A 20,268-nucleotide genomic window follows, 5' to 3' on the forward strand; every position below is an offset into this window, starting at 1 on the left:
GTATGTATATATGTGTATATATATATATATATTTTTTTTTTTGAGTATCAACGACGGTATCCTCAAAGGCTTTCCAGGCCCAGAGACTAATCAGCGTCGAGGGATCATGTCATAACGCTTCCTCCCCCCTGGCCAGCAAGAATAAATTAGGATTTAACTCCAATTAGCGTCGGCTGGGATTCGAACTTGGGTATGGGGGTTCCACATCTAGGCTCTTACCAACGGGTGGTTGCTCCTTTTATATTTATGTGTATTGCTTTTTCTTTTTCAATTGACCAATAAATATCTCACACATCTGATGTCGTTTGATAGCCGTTCTTCATTCTATCCATTTGTTATTAATTAACTAACTTATTTGGAAGAACCTTTCAATAGCATGACACTCAGAGTATACTGTCTCAATTTTCAATGGGGTATATTAGCAATATTTCTCTGTTTTTGTGGGCTCCAATTGAGCCGCCGCTAGGAGGCGATTTGTTTGTTAAGTATTGTGGTCTTTTCCTTCCACTTGATTGAAGTGTATGTCTCTGTTCTTTTTCTTTAGAAGTTGTGTTTCACTGTTTGGAGTTTCATTCTATTGGTATTTGTTTATCTAATTCGACTGTGTTTAAGTAGCTATAGTTTTAATTAGCAGGGGAATATAGAGAATTGATAATAGATAATATTAAGTTACTGACAGTGGGCTGTCTTTAATGGAGTTCAGTCTTCAGGAACCGATCATTTTGCATTTAAGAAGAAGTGTTTATTCTTTTAACACTGTTTTGTCTTACAACCTGTTTGATTTTTAGGTGCAGAAAGAGACCGAAACAAGATATGAAGCTGATTTTACAAGCTGCAAGCATAAAATCATTGTTGTAATTCAGAGAAAGACTGATTAGTCTTCAGATTAATTTCTCATATACTTCATTTTATGCAAGTAGGTTTATTTACTTTTTGTTAATCAAACCATAAGACTTTACAATTTTCTATCCCATAGCAACGCGAGGGTATCTTTCTAGCTTTCTAATCTAGATGCTTTAATTATCATTATCCTGCAAAGAGTTAATTAAGCTCCAATCTCCGATCTCAAAACTTGTCTTGCTTGCTTTATATGCTACGACCCGGTATGGCAGTATGCATTAAGTTTGTATACCTGAATTAGAGAAGAAGAAGATGATGATCCAGATGCTCATGGACCTCATCATCACTGAAACCTTCTCATTAGTACTTGCAGCCATTTCCCTCATCCTCCTATACAGACGGTACTCCGGTACTAGTACTACAAAAAACTCGCCACCTTCTCCACCAAAGCTTCCTATCATAGGAAACCTACACCAACTTAAAGGCCCCTACATTCACCGCTCACTCCAAGCCTTGTCACAACGCCATTCTGCCCCAGATCTTATGCTTCTCCATTTCGGAAGCTTCCCCGTCATCGTTGTCTCGTCGGCTGAGGCAGCCACCCAGGTCTTCAAAACTCATGACCTCACATTCTCTTCCAGGCCTAAGTTGACCGCCTACGGCAAGCTCCTGTACAACTACAAAGACGTGGCCTCGGCGCCATATGGTGAGTACTGGAGGCAGGTGAAGAGCATATGTGTGTTGAATCTCTTGAGCAGCAAAAGGGTTCGTTCGTATCGTGGCGTGAGAGAAGAGGAGACCAAAATCATGATCAACAACATAGAGCAATATTCATTCTCGTCCTCAGGAAGAGCTGTGGATTTATCGAAAATGTTTGCGAGGCTCACTATCGATATTCTTACCACAGTGGCTCTAGGGAGGAAGTACAGCAGTAAAGATGATGTAGATGGGAAGATGTTCGAGGAGCTTCTGAAAGAGTTCATGGGATATTTGGCATGTCCCATTATTGGGGATGTGATCCCATGGATTGGTTGGTTCAGCCATTTCAGTGGTTTGCATGCTAAAATAGACAAAGTGGCAAAACGGCTTGATGAGTTTTTGGATAGAGCTGTTCAAGAGCATGTAGATCGTCGTTCAAAGAGTACTACTGCAAGTATAGATCACGGCGGCCATGTGAACCATACCGGTGATGATCGGACCGACGAGGACCAGAAGGATTTTGTGGACGTTTTACTTGAGATTCAAGAAGGGAACTTGGCTGCAGGTTTCCCTTTTGATATAGTTACCATAAAGGCTCTCATCTTGGTACGTAGCTATATAGCTCCTTATGCCTTTAACCACTACATCGATAGTCAATAACACATGAATCGTGTTAGAGATCAACTATATAAGGCAAGCATATAGCTGATCTGTTTATATACGTGTAGGATATGTTTGCTGGTGGCACAGACACAACATACACTGTCCTGGAGTGGGCTATGACTGAGCTTTTGAGGCATCCGAAGGTCATGAGAAGATTGCAGAATGAGGTTAGGGGAATAGTGGGCAACAGAGACTTAACAGAGGACGATCTGATTGGAATGGACTACTTGAGAGCTGTGATCAAGGAGACTTTGCGCTTGCATCCTCCATTTTCTGTAATATTTAGGCTGTCAACTGAAGACGTGACAATAAAAGGTTACAACATTAAAGCTAACACGAGGGTTATATTGAATATGTGGCAAATTGGAAGAGATCCCATGTCATACAACAAAGTAGAGGAGTTCGAGCCAGAAAGATTCTTGAATAGTCCAATGGAGTATAAAGGAAACGACTTCCAATTCATTCCATTTGGTGTTGGTAGGAGGGGTTGCCCAGGAACTCATTTTGCAATTTCAGCTACTGAGATTGTTTTAGCAAGTTTGGTACACAAGTTTGATTGGGCACTGCCTAATGGAGCAAAACCAATCGACATAGACATGACTGAATCCACCGGTGCTACCACACACAGAAAACACCCTCTTAAAGCCATTGCTTCTCCATATTTTTCTTGCGGCTAGACTCGAGCATTTCCATAGATGAGCAACGATGGAGTTCTAGTTGTTGAAAGCATGAGTACCACATTTGTATACAAATAAATCTCAAGGTGTCCAGTACTATATTTGGTGTTTGTTTTGCAAATGTAAAGAGTTCGACTCACAAACCAGTTGTGATATATTTTCAATTGTGATGTAATTTTATCAGTATTTATTATCGGTGTGTTGTCTAAAACCACAGAATCAAAACACTTCAGACATAAACACATATAAGCATACAAGAACAAACACATATAAGCATATCCTTCGCTCTCCCACTTTATTAGTGCCTTGACAACTAAGTGTAGAGTGGAGCAATTGCTTGTACTGAATTTCTCAGATGAACTTTCACTCTTCTCACATATTTCGAGAAGGTAACAGAGTTACAGATGCATTGGTAAATGAAGGGACAAAGTCTTCAGACTTGACGTGGTGGGACTTGCCCCCAAATTTTGTTATTTCTCTTTGTAATAACGATGGGTTGGGGCTTCTCACCTTTCGTTTCTGTTAACTTTTGTTGTTTTGTTGTGAGTTATATGTTTGTTTTTTGTTTTTGTTAGGAGTGGAGTTAGGTCCCTCCTACTATGGTGTATTCATCTTTTTTCTTCTTAATAAATTTCCCTCGTTTCATCGAGGTTTAAACCAAAAAATAAAAATACAAGAACAAACACAACAGTACATACATGTATAAGAGCTGATATATAGCAAACAGCAAATTCCAGTTGGTAAGCATATGAAATAAATTTAAGTTTTGTATGTACCTGATAATCTGCAAAAGAAGACTTCAACTGTAAGTATTAGTTCATATTGGGATCCCCATATATGACTGGTCCATATAATCAACTCATCATGTGAAAAGAAAGAAAAAACATATTAAGAAGTTGATGTCTACTAAAACAGCCAAAATGTCTTACCTATGTGAACGTGGAAATTTTCAAAGCATGTGATTTCGATGCTGAACACTCACTTTTTTAATCCTGAAGTGCTGACGAGATTTATATTGCAATATATAGTCTCATTCAAAAGCTGAGTATCTAATTTTTTCAGAAACAAATCCACATGAACTTGATAAAGTAGTATGAGGTTCACATCCAAAACTAAGGAGTGACTCAAACCTTTATAAACCACATGCAATGTCCCATTTTTCCCGATGTGGGATATATATCTCAACAGAACTGAAATAATAAGTTGTTAGATACAAAATGCAGTGCACTGGCTTTCTTTCTAGCAATCTAGCTAAAGGTCGGACGAGTTTGCAACTTACAAGAGTTGGTTGTTGAATTGTCCAGCTAGTAAGTCGAGGAACGCATCTTATAACATGGCAACTAGCAATTGGTCATAATATATTGAAGACAGACCTCAGATATGTTATTAAAGAAGTAACCATTTATAATGTATAAAAAAAGACGTCAACTATTGGGATCGGATCTCCTGTACATGACTGGTCCATATTATTCAGGAGTTGAGAACTCATCTTTTCTTGTTCTTTATAAAAAAGAGTTTGTATTGCAATACTGTCTCACACTTTGCTCTGTCTTTCATGAAAGTCTTTGTTCTGTGATCTAAGCCTCCAGAAAAACTTCTTCCTAAAAGTCTGTTTGTTTTTGTTTCTCCTACTGATTCCGGTCAATAGCAGGTAGTTCTTTGTTGCTTTAATTCTTATTGTACTTCTCAATAAGCGTTGGGTTTTCAGATTTATGCTTTGTTGTCGCTTGATTTGATTGTTCATTTTGCTTTTATTTTCTCTTTATTAGTTTGGTATTGTGCTGTCTTTCTTTGGAGTATCAAAGGCGAGGACAACAACTAGTTTGCAACCAGACTTAATTCCTCATTTTATTAATTTCAAGAAGGATTTTAGTTGCACTTTCATATTAAACATTCGAATTTGAAGAGAAACTGGAGCTGTTGATCACAAGCTAGTGATATATAAGCCAAACAGACAAGGTATTTCCTAATATTCCAGTCTTCAAGTACATCTGCTATTTTATTTGTATTATATTTGTTTATTTTATTTCTTAATACAGCAAAAAAGAGTGACATTACTAGGGATGGCAATAATCCCAGCGGGTAGGGTACCCACGGGTATTCGACCCTAACGGGGAAGATATACGGGTATAAACGGGTAACGGGGATGGGGATCCTTAGTATTCAGATTCTTAAATCGGGTACAGGGCGGGTATAGTATTTTGATATTCGTCCTCATCCCCACCCATTAAGGATGAAAATATAATTATATAATTTATTATTATATATATTTATATATAATTTATAAATAAATATTTATGTAAAAAAATTTGTAATTCTCTTAATAAACATTTAATGGACCTTTCTTTTTATTATATATTTTTATTCTCTTAATGAAATTTACCGGTATTGTTATGTTTTAACCAAGCTTGTATTTATTTTTATTGGATTGAAGCATGAAACTTATTTATTTTGGTATTTGATTTTAATTTCATACTTTTATATAATTGTATTTCGTATTTAAAAAAAAATTAATTTAATACATAATTGTTAACGGGTACGGGTACGGGTATGGAAACGTAATCCTCAAAGAGTACGGGTACGGGGAATCTCCATTATCTAATTACGGGTACAGGAACGGGTACGGGGATGAAAAATGTAAAAATGTATGGGTACGGTATTTTGATCCTCGTACCCTACCCTACCCATTGCCATCCCTAGACATCACAAAATCACAAGAACCTACAACCTCCTATCAACTGATCTAAAGGAACACTAGAGGCACAAAAAGAGATAGATAATTCCACCAAACAACACAAGAAAGGGATATATCATTCCACCAATCAGTTCCACTGGGAGAAGGATGGAGTAAATTCGTAATTTCATCCGCTACAAAATTCATGAGTCATATATATATACCAAAGAGACAAGGTACATCATTTATCCCAATCTTCAATTTCATTCGCTATTTTGTTATTAGGGTCATGGGGATCCAATTTCCTTCCAGTTTATTCTCCCAAAAAAAAAAAAAATCCTTCCAGTTGACTCTGCTTTTAAGGTATTTACCTTGAAGGCTTGGACTACTTTATTAATCATATAATCATTTTTAAGATATTGAAGCGAAGGATATCTTCTATTATATATTTACAATGATATCAAAATAACAGGGAAATCTAATTATATGCAATTTGTGATATCAAAATAACAGGGAAATATTAGCACTCTACCAAATACTATTTTAACCTGAAAAAAAAAACGATGCTTTGAGATTATGCATATGGATGAGTCCAAAAGATAACCACCATGCCAAATGACTCATCTAAACTTACAATCTCGATGAAAGTTAATCACCGTGGCTCATAAGAAAAGAAAACATTTATACATATATATACACGTAAAATATATTCAAATGACCCATATATTACTAAAAGAAACAAAACAAAAAGAAAAACCTCTCAAATTTTTTTTTAGGGAAAATATCAACTCCATATTAATAATAAAAAGAGTACAAAAGATAGATATAAAATGAAAATATTAGGCAATAAAATATTGGAAATAAAACTTAGTAGAGCAATGACTGAATACAACATTGCATCTAAAGATGCACTGTACTCTATGTAAATTGGGCAATATAAACAATTACTAATGATATGACGGGAGCATATTCCTCGTATGTTTGGTCAAGCATATTACTTGATGTAAATCTTTTCAATAAAGTAAACAGCAATATGATCTGCCAAGCATATCCCTCGTATATCGTACGGCGGAAAGGGAACAATCTTTCACTTATGTTATCGACAAGATGATTGTTCATTAAAGGGAAATCTTCTAATAGTGTAACTGGTGATGATAACCATTTGTACACATCCTTTGTAAGAAAATAGGCTTTTCACCATATATAGTACTTGTACCACAACTCAAGGGCCTCTCTTAACAAACTTTGACGCAAACCAAATCAGAAACCACCCAAGCCAAGTTTATACTTACTTGGATCTTGACTCAGTCGGTTTTGACCCGAATCCCAACTCAGTAAAGAAACTTGTATTTAACCCTATTTTTATATATATATTAACATTTTGTAAATATCTGTATCGATTACTTGGGTTAGCTATGGGGAAATCCTTACAGATCTATGTACTATGGTTCCTTCAAATCCTAAAACATGAAAATGATAATAAGATGAATTGATGAAGAATACATGCCACAACGGTTTGTTTGGATAAAAATAAGATGGTGTTTAATGAAATGAGCAGTCATAGTTTCTTAACATGATCTATCTCGTTTAACATTCTAATTAAATTAGGAATTTTGAATTTCTTTGTGAAAAGAAATAAAGGAAATTATCCAAATTCTAAAGTGTACTAGGTCCTCAGTTGTCGGAGGGCCTTTGTCGACTCCTTAGGGGTCTGGAGTGTACTAGGTCCTCAGCCGGTGTTTCTCATTCATATCGGGAGATAGTGTGGCAAGTTGTGGATTTTCAGTCTTTTTTGTTTTGTTTTTTGTTTTTTTTTTAGGGAAAATGAAGTCAAGCTTCTTTGATGTCAAATCATACGACCGTACTAGGTCAAGCTAGAAGAGTGTATGAGAACAAACTCCATATTACAATGCGATGCACATATAAATGTTTGCAATTCCAAAAGAAAACTACTAAAAAAACTACTCAGAAGACTAATGTTCAAATGAACTTATTAAAACCTAGAAAGCATGTAACCTACCTCACTCAACCATAGTACCCCAGCTTCATGCATCGAGGCCTAAGACCATTTCGGTGTACCTTTCCAGACACAAAAGAAAACTACTAAAAAAACTACTCAGAAGACTAATGTTCAAATGAACTTATTAAAACCTAGAAAGCATGTAACCTACCTCACTCAACCATAGTACCCCAGCTTCATGCATCGAGGCTTAAGACCATTTTGGTGTACCTTTCCAGACACAAAAGGGGGTATGCTCTATAGTTAAGTGAAGTAGGGACCTGTCTCAGCAAGGGCTCGGGACTACTCGCCACGGGTTTCTTCATTAGAAAGAGGCTCATGTATGACAGAGTTTGCCATGGAGCTCGACGACTCACCAGTAAATAACTGCTTCTTGTTCTTGCTTCCTCTTTGCATGCCTCTCTTCTTCGGGGATTTCCCCGTCTTCTTTATCCCTAGCTCCCCACTCACAGCCATGGAGAAACCAAGATCTTCTAGGTTTAGGTCCAGTGGCACCATAGCCAGCGAGTTCTTCAATCTCTTCCTGCTCTCAGCTTCCTCTTCCTCTCAATCTCGGATGATGCCCGTTACCTTAACCGGGGAGGGGAACAGAGCCACTTCCCTTATCTGAACCGACCTCTTCTCTCTAAACAATGTCGACAGATTCGGCACCACTAGGGCAACCTGAGTGTTTGACCTAAAAACCATGGGAGGAGCCGTCGGTGCTGCAACTGGTCCAATTGGAACTTCGGTCCCTTCTTCAGCTTCTTGGGCGTTAGGGCACGGCAAACCACCATGGTTCAACATCATGCAATGCCTGCACAGACCAACAAGCCTTTCATACCTGTACTACACCATAATCACATCCTCCGATGACACGCGCAGTCTCCTATCCATCCTCACCAAGCTGTTTAGAGGAAGGGTGACGCGCACGTGAGTAGATCCCTTCCTCAGTCCCGCCTGGTCGACATTAAGGACAGGTCCGATGGTCTCCCCTACCAGCCAGAGTGTGGCCTTTGTGGTGAGTGTCGCCGATAAGTCACATACCTCCACCCAAATCCAAAAGAAGTCGAGTGGCACTGCCATGATATCAGAGAAGCCGTCGTAATCATTCAACAAGATCATGGCCCTCTGCTAACTCCAGGGACGGCCTTTCTTCACCCAATCAAGATCATGTTGATTGTTGAACGTGAACAATAAACGATCCCCACGCTGTTGCACCTCCACTAGCACAGATAGTCTCCACATCGCTCGGATGACGCTTCGAAAGGAATCGAATTGCACAGCACGGGCAGAGTTCAGTTTACCCACCAGATAAAACCTTTGAGCGACGAAACCCTTTCCCAGACTTTTTAGGTTTCCTAGATCCACAGGTTCGTCCTCTTGACGAAGAGAGAGCTTTGAGATCAAGCGAGCGATCATGGACGCCATTGCCGCACCGCCACCGAGAACCCTAGCCGCTGCCATACCGAGATCACGCCGCATAGCTTGTTATCTCTCACCAAAACCCTAACCCTAACCGCCCTAGAGAAAGAGAAAAAGCAAGAGGCAAGCCGCGGTATTTTTTCCGCCTCATCCAAGATATGTTCTTGGTGTCGGTCTGTCACACCCCGAACCCGGTGTCGGTGGTTTCCAAGCACCTGACGCTGAACCTGAGGCGTCAGCAGGAAAAGTAAAAGAAAATAAAACAATTTCAAATATTTTTCCAGAAATTGTAAAAATAAAGAAAATAAAACGTTTACAGATAACAAAACCAAATTACAAAAACAAAAAGATGAGCCCTTGCGATCTATCTGACTTCTAATCTTTTAGAACTCTTTTCTACTCTTGTACACGTCAACTAACATTACCGTTAGTCTTCTAAAAATAAGTGTCCTCATACAAACCTGAACAAGAAATCTATAGGGGTGAGCTTACGCTCAGTAGGGCCTAACCTTTTTAGGTTATACTTAACTATGTCACACATACAAATTAACAAATATCAAACAATACTTTACGTAACTAACAACAATGATTGATGCATGTATGCTCATGAATGCCTTCCTCAATTACTGGCAATTAGTTGATACATCAAAGATAGGTGAGCCTACACGTCTCATACCGTGTATTTTACCAACTGGGGGTGACTCAAATGTCTCGAATATATGATCTAACAATTAGTAATATCTCACCACTTGTACCTCTTTTGTTAGTCATCTTGTTATACTCATGGTCTCTTGATCCGCAACCCGATAAAATCGTTTTATCGATGTCCGCCATAAAAAATGGCATACTTTCCCTGCATTTGTGCACGTGTGGACTAATCATAGATCCCGAGGACAACCCATGAGGAAACTTAACTACACAAAATGTATCTATTCTATCAATCTCATTTTTCTCCATAATCACTAATCTCACTAATCTCACAATTCCTCACAATGCATAATGTATGCAATCAAATATCGAACACATGCTTTTAAGAAAATCGATAACATCAATAACATAAGTCAACGATATCACATGCTTTATCAAAAAATAGTAACATCCAAAAGTTAATCAATCAATGGCAAACAAATCAACGATTTCAATTATTACTCTAATTATCAAATTTAAGAAAGGTTCCCCGAGAGACCCTATCTGGAATCCAAACGCTAGCTCTGACTCCGGCTAAAATTAGTAACACTGTGACACGCTTTCTGAAATCTTTATCTTTCTGCTTCTGGAACTACAACGTGCCTCCAATCCTTATACCGAATCCTCATTCCAAGAATGTTGACAGGTTACTTCAAATTGATACGACCATGTCCTTAAAACTACTAAGGACACCCAAATCCTCTTCTACCGATTTGTACATACCTCTTCTCAAATTGTCCAACTCATGCACTTACTCACTTTCTCCATTTGAATGTTCCTAGTTCATATCGCAAATCAACTAACAACAAGTATGTACACCAAGACAATCCAAAACAACTATTGTTCTCAAAATCCGAAATTACTCTCTACACCCAAAACTCCCATTATCTCTTTAAATCGTGATCACCCTTTCCTTTTCTCCTTCGCACGGTCGCACCATTTCACATCTTTCCTTCACATTTCACAACTTCTATTCTTCAAAATGCCACTCAGCCAAACCATTATCATGAACAATACCTCAAACTCCAATAATCCAATTTAAGATCTCTCTCTTACTTCCACAGATTCTGAAATCAAACTCCCATAGTCTCAATTCATCCAAATCAACCTTCAACTCCAGCAAGTCCTTAAAGCTGCTACGCACAGCTAACTTCCCTCATTCAAAACAGAAACTAAACTCAGAAACACCCAACCATCACTACCACCACTGCCAACACCATTTCGCTCAACCAATTTCTTCAACTCTCCGACAATCCCAAATTCAAGCATCCATAAGAACTGGAATTACCAAACAAACACCAAAACACTGCCAAAGCCGCCGCAGACCCGCCGTGCGCAGTGGCACTCACGGCGGTCAACCCTCTGCCTAAATTCCAATTTCTCCAAAACTCAACAAAACTCGATTTCAATTATATAAACAGGTAGAGCTCGAAGAATATACCAACTTTGATACCTGAGTCGATCTCGGAGGTCGCCGGAAAACACCAAGAACACGGCCAAAACCCTAGAAACTCCTCCTCTTCGATTCTCCCTCACCTGACCTCGTCTCGACAAGCTGAAGACACAGGGACGTCGAGGATAAGGAGACGAAGCTATCCACACCGGCGAGAGACCACGACTTGGCCGGAATCGGAAACTCGACCGGAAACCCAGCCTCTCCTTCTCCACTTCGAATCTCTCACTCCAGACTTCTTTTCTGAAAATCAAGGACATGTACATGACCACGAGGACGAGAGGAAGCTGCCGCTACCATTCTTTCTCCTCGCCGTCGCCGGAATCGGATGTTGGCCGGCGAACCCAGAAATCGTTCTCTCCTTTTCTCTCTCGCCGGAGCTCCTCTTCGAAAACGAAGAACATAGTGAGGTCGGGGTCGACAAGATGAAGCCGTGGACACCAGCCTTGTGCCGGGAGGCGGCCGGATGTCGGACGGAGCGAACGAGCTCCACCGCTGCAAAACGACGACGTCGGTCTGGGTTTTTGATCTGGCGCTGTCAACTGATCCACATCTATATATACTTTTCAAGCAACGGCCCAGATTAAACCGCCATAATTTCTACTTTTAATAAAAAATTTGGATAATACCAACATCCAAAAATTATTAAAAATAGCTCTGATGTCCGAAAACGCTTCCGTAAAATCCTACGAACTCGTAACGACGTCTAGTTTAATCCTATAGGCTCAAAACACAAAATTTGACAAACAAAAAATTAAAATAATTTTTAAAAACTACTAAGAATTAAAAGAATAATAGAAATTAAAATAAAAATAATTCAAAAAATATATACTTTTTTAAAATTAGAAAATTGAAATTCCAGGACGTTACAAGGTCCAATAAGCAAATGAAATTGACGTCTTTTTTGTTTTGTTTAAATGTGGTCTAAGGCCTTTAATTTTATCTTTCCTATAAAGTATAAACTTTATTTCTTTTTTTTTTCAGTAACAATCATGGCGTTTCTTATTGATATTGGTACCGGACTTATTGGAAAACTTGTGGACTATACGGTTCTACCAGTTGGACGTCAAGTTGGTTATCTGATCTACTACAATCGGAACGTCAAAAGCCTAGAGGATCAACTGAATGACTTGGTTGCTGCGAGTCAGAGTGTGGAACAGAGGGTTGGTGAAGAAAAGAGAAACATAAGAGAAGTGGAAGTCCCTGTCAACAAATGGCTGACAGATGTCAAAAAGATCACAGAAGAAGCAAATAAGATCTTGAATGAAGAACAGAAAGAAAAGATGAAGTGTCTTTGTGGATTATTTCCTAATCTAGTGGTTCGTCATCAGCTAAGTCGAAAATCAACAAAATTGGTATCTGACGTTGCTGAGCTCTATGGAAAGAAAGACTTTAGCACTTATGCCCATGCTATCATCCCACAAGATGTGCCCTCCAAAGATTACGAGGCCTTCAGCTCAAGAACTGTAGTGGTGAACAAGATAATGGATGAATTGAGAAACAGTCCTGATATCAACATGATTGGAGTATACGGGTTTGGTGGTGTGGGAAAGACCACACTTGTCAAAGAAGTTTCTCGTCAAGCTACAGGAGACAAGACATTATTTGACGATGTGGCTATGATACTGGACGTAAAACAAAATCCAAGCATCCAAAGAATTCAACAAGAAATTGCTGAGAAGTTAGGTCTTGACCTTCCTGAAAATAAGACTGTTGCTGGAAGAGCACGTCTTCTATCTAGCAGGATAAAAGACCAAAAGACTCTGGTAATTCTCGATGATGTGTGGGATGGAATTGATTTGGAGGCTGTGGGACTTTCTGGTGTGACGACTTGTAAAGTATTGTTGACATCAAGAACTCGTGAAGTATTATCCGGTAAGATGCACACACAAAAAGAGTTTGCACTTGATCTTTTAGGGGAAGAAGAATCTTGGAGTCTGTTCAAGAAGAAGGCAGGTGATGTTGTTAAAGATCCTTCCATAAAAGCTGTAGCAACCAAAGTAGCCAAAAAATGTGGAGGTTTGCCGGTCTTAGTTGTCAGTGTTGCAAGTGCCTTGAAAAATAGAACTACCTTACATGGATGGAATGATGCGTTGAGACAATTGAAAAGGTTAGACAAAAAAGAATCCACAGAAAAGACATACTTGGCTCTAGAGTGGAGTTATAGTCAATTAAATGATGAAGAGCTCAAGCAATTGTTCTTGCTTTGTGGACTTTATGCTGATTCTTCGAAAACTATTCATATACAGTACTTGTTGAAATATGGCATTGGCTTGGGTTTGTTTAAGAACCTCAATACACTGGGAGAAGCTTGGGATGCAGTAAATTCATTGCTTGATCAACTAAAGGATTCTTGTCTATTGCTTGACCATGAAAATAGTCAGTGTGTCAAGATGCATGACCTCATCCATGATGTTGCTAAACGTATCTCATCTAGGGACCAGCATTTGTTGAAAGTATTTGATGGAGATGAGTTTAAAGAATGGCCCGATAATAAGGATTTCTGTGATAAGTGCACTATGATCTCTCTCAGAACGTCCAATATCCCCAAGCTTCCTGAAGTTTTGCAATGCAAAGAACTGAAGCTTTTTCTCCTTGACAGTGAAGTTGAGGGTTACTCCCTAGAAATCCCGTGCGACCTTTTTAAAGAAACTGAAAAACTCAATGTGTTGGATTTAAGTTCTCTGAGTATCCCATTACTTCCTCCATCTGTTCAGTTCCTAATAAATCTGAAGACATTGTGTTTAGATCGCTGTACCTTGGGAGACATTGCTCTAATTGGTCAACTACGAAACTTAGAAGTACTTAGCTTTCTAAAATCGATGTTTAAAGAGTTGCCCAAAGAAGTAGGGCAATTGACTCATCTACGATCATTGGATTTGACTGGTTGTACTCAGTTGGAAATAATTGCACCTGGTGTTATATCAAATTTGAAAAGACTAGAAGAACTGTGGATGGGGAGAAGTTTCAACCGATGGGAGGCTGAAGGAGTGACCAATAGTGAGAGAAGTAATGCAAACCTCTCAGAGCTCAAGCACTTGTCTAATCTAAGTGCTTTGCATGTACATGTCTTGGATGCTAACATTCTTCCATCAAATTTGTTCTCCAATGCATTGGAACGATACCGAATATATATTGGTGCTGCATGGAACTGGGATGATGCGGATGCAAACCTCAACACACTGAAAATCAAGCTCACTACCACCAATGAACTGTACCAATCTGGTCTAAACATGTTGCTGAAGAGAACTGACGAGTTACACTTGAATGGAATGGATGCTGGTAATAATACAGCTTATCAATTAGACGGTGAAGAATTTCAGCAATTGAAACATCTCCATGTCCATAATGCTGAGTTTAGACATATCATTAATGGGAAGGTACGCTCTTTAGTTTCAGTTTGACGTGTTTATCTGTACTTTTTCTTTTTTCTGTCCGGTCCAATAGATTTTATCTTTCATTAGTATTAAAACATTATCATTTTTTGAATATAGTGTAGACATCTTATGAAGATTTATTCTGTCATTTTTTTTTTGTTTTTTTTGGATTCAAAAGTATATTAATACTGAAGCTCTAATGCTGGTTACACTCCGAAAGGAGGAGGTCTATAATACATTCGGGAGCTCGATCATGCCAGATCTCATCATGATCATCAGCTTCATAGGCAATAGCTGATTTCTTTCTTTTTGCAAACTCATTGTTGTTTATTGTTACACTAAAATATTTGAATCTTGGACAAAAAGACTATTATTCTTCCGCACTCCGTTTTCATTCTTTGAGTATCAAAAGTTTATGTTTGGTTCATCAAAAGACATCTAATCCAGTACCATTTAATTTAGTGACATAAGTTTTTATTTTGTAAATGAGATGTTGCAAGTCTTACTCATAATAGACAAATTGTTACATATGAGTGTTTTATTTGATCAATAAAAGTAAAAGTCAAAAGACACGTTTTGAAATGTTTTTACAAATTCAAATTGGTGCAACTTAACATGGTACGATAGGTACTCTTTCGAGCACATCTGTCCCAACATTTTTTTATAGACTATTAAATTAACTACTAAATACAATATCAACTCACCATTATAGGCAATATATTTATTGGTCTATATTTGAAATTATAACTAAATTAGTTAATAATTAGAACTGATTTGTGCTATAGGGCGTTTTTCCCAACTTAAAAAGGTTAGTGGTGAGTGGCCTTGATGGTTCGAGTTCGAGATTCTTATTATCATCTTCCATGGCTAGAAGTCTTGTACAACTCACACATCTTCAGATATCCGGATGTCCGATGATGGAAGAGATAGTATCAATAAACGAATCTGATGAAAGGCATATGAAGGACATGTTTTCTAAGCTTCAACGTCTGGAGCTAATAGATCTTCCAATCCTCACAAGGTTTTGCTCAAGAAGTTGTACTGGATATCCATCTTTGGAGATTTTGCAACAACCAGAGAACTACGATGAAGTTGAAGAAAGGGACTCGAGAGAAAACATTCAGAATGCTTTGTTTGATGCAAAGGTAATCGAATTGTTTGTATTATCTATAAGTTTCTTTCATCATTTATATCTAATGCGAAATCATGTATCTTACATGTACGTACAAAAAGAAAAATTTATAAACATGTCCATTAATAAGATGATCGACACTTGTACAGGTAGTATTTCCAAGCTTGAAGAGATTGTTGATCAATGGGTTGACCAAGTTAATGACAGTATGGCACAACCAAATTTCTCCAGAGAGTTTCAAAAATATAGAGACTGTAAAGATTTATAGGTGTCAGAGTTTGAAAAGTGTATTTCCATCCTCAATGGTGAGAAATCTTCAGCAGCTAATGCATTTATGTGTGGCCGACTGCGGAGTGGAGGAAATCTTTGAAGATGGAGTACAAACGACATATGATCAGTTTGTCCTCTCAAAACTAAACTCTGTCAGATTTGAGGATTTGCCCAATCTTAACTGTTTCTATCCCGGAATGCATGCTTCGTGTTGGCCGTCACTTGAAGCTTTGTCGTTATATGATTGCTCTAAAATAGCATTTTTGGCCCAAGAACGTTCAAGACTTCAGAGAAACTATGAATCGATGTATCTTACTCCAACCAACCAAGCTCTCTTTATTATTGACAAGGTAAACTCATCTTCATATTTCCTTTTTGGCTTCAAAGATTTGGTACACCAATAGGTTGGTAACCAAAGTTGCTAAAATAAATTTTCAAGCTTTACTTGTAGTAAGGATAGGTAGTTTTATTGTATGATGGTATGCCTCCCCACCCATCCGGGTTTTAATTATCTTAATTATTTCTCTTGCGCGTAGTTTCTCTTTTAGTTTAGGAACCGTTTTGAGATAAATGAATCAGAAAAATCAAACGACTAACTCTGAAATTCAATTGTACAATTGTGATGTTTTTTTGTTTTTCTGAACATATACAGTTGTGATGATTATGAAACAATTTTTAATCAAACAAGCAACTGGAAAGATCTCATTGACTCACTTTATTTCATTTCTGATATACTTCGACAATGCAGTACATGTGAGATTGTTGATTTTTTTGTTTTTATAGAAAAGTTTGTTTGCTGATATGTAGAACTTGAGTTATATATTCAACGAGTTTGTGCCTTTTTATCAATTTCAGATCCATGTTCATAATATACTCTTCCTGTTGTTTGACATTCACTAACAATAAAACTACAGGATTCATTCCCAAACTTGAAAAAAGTGACCATTTCCGGCGTGGAGATTTGGGATGGCCCCTTTCCAGTAAATTACTTCAGCAAACTAGAATATTTCCAGGTCGAAAAGAGTAACAATGAGTCGGCTTCTATACTTGAGAAATTCCCTGGTCTCGAAAAATATGGTGAAACGAGTGCTGCTACTTCTAGTGAAATATCTTCCCATCGGAAAAGCAGAAGTGGGGATATTCATGCAGTTGGGGCCCTCTCTCATTTAAGTCAATTATGGCTTTGTCGCATGTCCCGCCTGATGCATCTAGGGGAAGATAACTCCCAAATGGCAGGTCAAAATTTTCCAAACCTGCAATGTCTAGGGATATATTATTGTGACAGCTTACGAAATCTAAGATCATCAGCAATATCCTTCAAGAATCTAACAACCTTGCAAGTAGATGCCTGTTCGGGGTTGGAATACTTGATAACTTACTCCACAGCTAAAAGTCTCAAGCAACTCATAGTCCTATTAGTTAAGAACTGTGTAAGACTGGTAGAAATAGTGGGAAGCAGAGAAGACGATGATAATTTAGGAAATGAGATTGTTTTCAGTCGGTTGGAGTATCTGGAACTCTCTAACCTACCAAAATTGCGAGGCTTTTGCTCTAGAGATTGCATTGTCAAATTCCCATCTTTGGACCAGTTATTGATAAGCAAACGCCTCAAACTAAAAATCTTTGGTAACGATGAAACGCTACATGTAACCAACGAAGATGTTGACACAGATGTTGATGCTGATGATGGTGAAACATACGTTGATGCTGATGATGGTGAAACAGGCGTTGATCTTGATGATGGTGAAAAGGTAAATTTTTGTTCATGACAGTTATTGACTAGACATCTTTTGTTTCTTGTTGCCAATACCTTGATCAGTATGTCCACTATAGAGAGACAATCAAGATGCTACACCGTCCATATTAGTTCTATCTAGAGTCCATATGTTAGATATAGCATCCTAATTTCAAATTTTTCCTGGTCTGGCTGATTTCATAATTCTTTTCTCTTTTTCCCTAATGCATTTCAAATGTCTTTATAGACGGTACAAGTAACAAAGGAGAATGTTGACATAGATGCTGGTGTTGATGGTGATCAAAGTGATGAAACTACACATATCACAGACGAAAAGGAAGATGAAAATTATGATGGATCGGTAACTTTTCATTCACCAAACTACTTTTCTATTCTTAGGTTTCCATTATATGGAGACAATCAATATGCTACACACGTACACTTCATATCAGTTCCATATATGTGTGTATAATTGCAGCCCAAGTATGATAAATATATATAGCTTAATTTCACTATACATTGGCGATGTTAATTGATACTAATTTTGATGAATCGGTAACATTTTATTCACCAAACATCTTTTCTAATCTCAATCCATTCGATCTCTTAGGTTTCCATTACACATAATAAATTGACGATATGATAAGTATGTATACGTATAGATAGTCATAGTACAGTCGTATTAGGTAAGTAGAACTATAAACCTTTTTAGTTTCCTTTTTTTATATTTGAATTATGTGTCTATTTGATATTTTTACCACATTTGAGACATAGAACTATGGAAGTAATATTTGTACGTCAGGGCCACGTAATACACTTCCTTCCATTTTGTAAAGTAATAGTTAGCTGGCATTGCTTCTACTTGAAATTGAATGTTCTTATAATGTCTAACATTATTTGCCCTCTCAGGAACATGTTCAGCCCCTTGAAATCACTGCAACTGATCAGGGGGTCATAGCACCAGTGGGAGAAAATCTGGCCATCTTACCAGTAGGCGAAGTCAGAACTCCTGTGTTCCCAGTCATTGAGCCTCCTCCTGTCGTCGAAGTTCCTCCTACTGAAGAAAGGGAACAAGCATTCTCAGGCCTGAACATAGAGCCTGTAGCTGAAGCAGCTTGGCCTGATGCTCATCAGACTTCCAATGCACCAGAGCAGAATCTTGAGGTACAAAGTGATCCCTTTGAACCTTCAGCTGTTGCTAGAATAACTCCAACTATTATCACTCCTGCACTGCCCTCTTCAAGTTCTCCAAAGTCATCACGAGCAAAACGTTCCTTGGGAGAGAAACTTCAAGATCTGTCTGCGAAGAAGGCTGCTAGCAATATCGGCCAATCTGAGAAGGAGAAGACCAAGCTCAAAGCTCTTATTTCTTCTGCTGAGTTGAGAGACCCCCAAACCATACAACAGCTCCTGGCAGTACTGCCCACTCTCCAACTGTCTACTACCAAATGGATTGCTGATCTCGTTGTTCAAGAGCTATCAAAGTTACCACTGGTTCTGGACAAGGAGGAATCATTACGCCAAAAATTGGCTGGTCTTGTAGCTCAGGGTCTCGAGTTGGATGAAAGGAGGCACATCCTCCTCTCTGAAGGTTCCTTAGCTGAAGAAAACATCCAGAAGGTCCAGGAGCAGAAGGTGGAGCTGCTAGCTCTGGAAGAGCATATCAAGAAGCTTGAGGCGCAAGCTACTTCACTCCGGGCTGAGATCGCCATTGGTGAAAAGAGGTATTCTGGTTTTGAAGCGTCCTTGGATCAGCTAGTTGAGAAACAAAATCTCAACCAACACTCTGTGGATTCAACAAGTGAAGAGCTGCTTAGGACTCGAGCTGTGAGTGACAGCTTATGTACTGCCATCTTTACTCATCTCCGCCAACTATTGTAGGCCTCAGTTTTTCATTTAGGCGCATATATTTATTAGGATAGTATTATACCTTATGCATTGTGGCGGAGCACTATGAACATTACCATTATTGTTGTATCCTCATGGTCTTCAGATGACTCAAAACCCTCATTCCAATTATGTAATCATGTATAGCTTTAGGGATATAAATGGTGAAGGGGTGTTTTGAGTCATCTGAAGACCATGAGGATGAGGAAGAAGAAGACTATAAGTCTCCCTGTGGCTCTTAACCACTCATCGGATCTATGATTTAGCAGAGGGGTACACTCTTTGTCTGTGAGTTATCTACTTTGATCAAACTATACTCTGTACCTATTCTGTGTGTGATTGATTATGTCTCTGTCAGGGTCTTCTCAGTAAGGATGCATGGAGGAGAACGGAATAGGACTTTTGCTCCAAACCTTCTCTGCATTCGAGCCGACGAGGCCGATTGCAGTTAAAACCTCCAAGCCGCTTTGAAAGTTGGTGTTTCTCTCTGTTTTGTTAATGTTGCTCCAATATATGTGATATCTGTTTTAATCTGATTTGGTCTATCGTTGTTTCGATCGTTTTCAGTGTCTCTGTGCTGAGCTGCTGATCATTGGCGCAAGATTTTTGCAAGCTGGTGTAGTGTCATCAGCACAAGATTGTGCGGTTCAGCCTCTGGAGTGAATGACATGCCTGTGTTTCTCTTGTTGATTGAAGGATACAATTGACCTCGAAAGAAAGATGGGGCAATGGAGATGGATATGATGTTAG

General features: G+C 38.5%; 2 protein-coding genes across 2 annotated transcripts; both read left to right on the plus strand.

Annotated features, from left to right (window-relative positions):
- The first annotated feature begins 1,170 nt into the window (after positions 1 to 1,170).
- Positions 1,171 to 2,879, plus strand: LOC101312259 (cytochrome P450 71A4-like). Its single transcript, XM_004300752.1, has 2 exons — positions 1,171 to 2,145; positions 2,268 to 2,879. The coding sequence occupies exons 1-2, from the start codon at positions 1,171 to 1,173 to the stop codon at positions 2,877 to 2,879; spliced, it is 1,587 nt and encodes a 528-aa protein (XP_004300800.1).
- A 9,230-nt stretch (positions 2,880 to 12,109) lies between these two features.
- LOC101312545 (disease resistance protein At4g27190-like) lies at positions 12,110 to 20,181 on the plus strand. Its single transcript, XM_004300753.1, has 7 exons — positions 12,110 to 14,497; positions 15,280 to 15,639; positions 15,776 to 16,246; positions 16,811 to 17,647; positions 17,879 to 17,992; positions 18,541 to 19,458; positions 20,086 to 20,181. Exons 1-7 carry the CDS (start codon positions 12,110 to 12,112, stop codon positions 20,179 to 20,181), a joined length of 5,184 nt encoding a protein of 1,727 aa, XP_004300801.1.
- Positions 20,182 to 20,268: the final 87 nt, after the last annotated feature.

This window comes from Fragaria vesca, linkage group LG5, assembly GCF_000184155.1.
Source record: "Fragaria vesca subsp. vesca linkage group LG5, FraVesHawaii_1.0, whole genome shotgun sequence".
NCBI classification, from domain to species: Eukaryota; Viridiplantae; Streptophyta; class Magnoliopsida; order Rosales; family Rosaceae; genus Fragaria; species Fragaria vesca.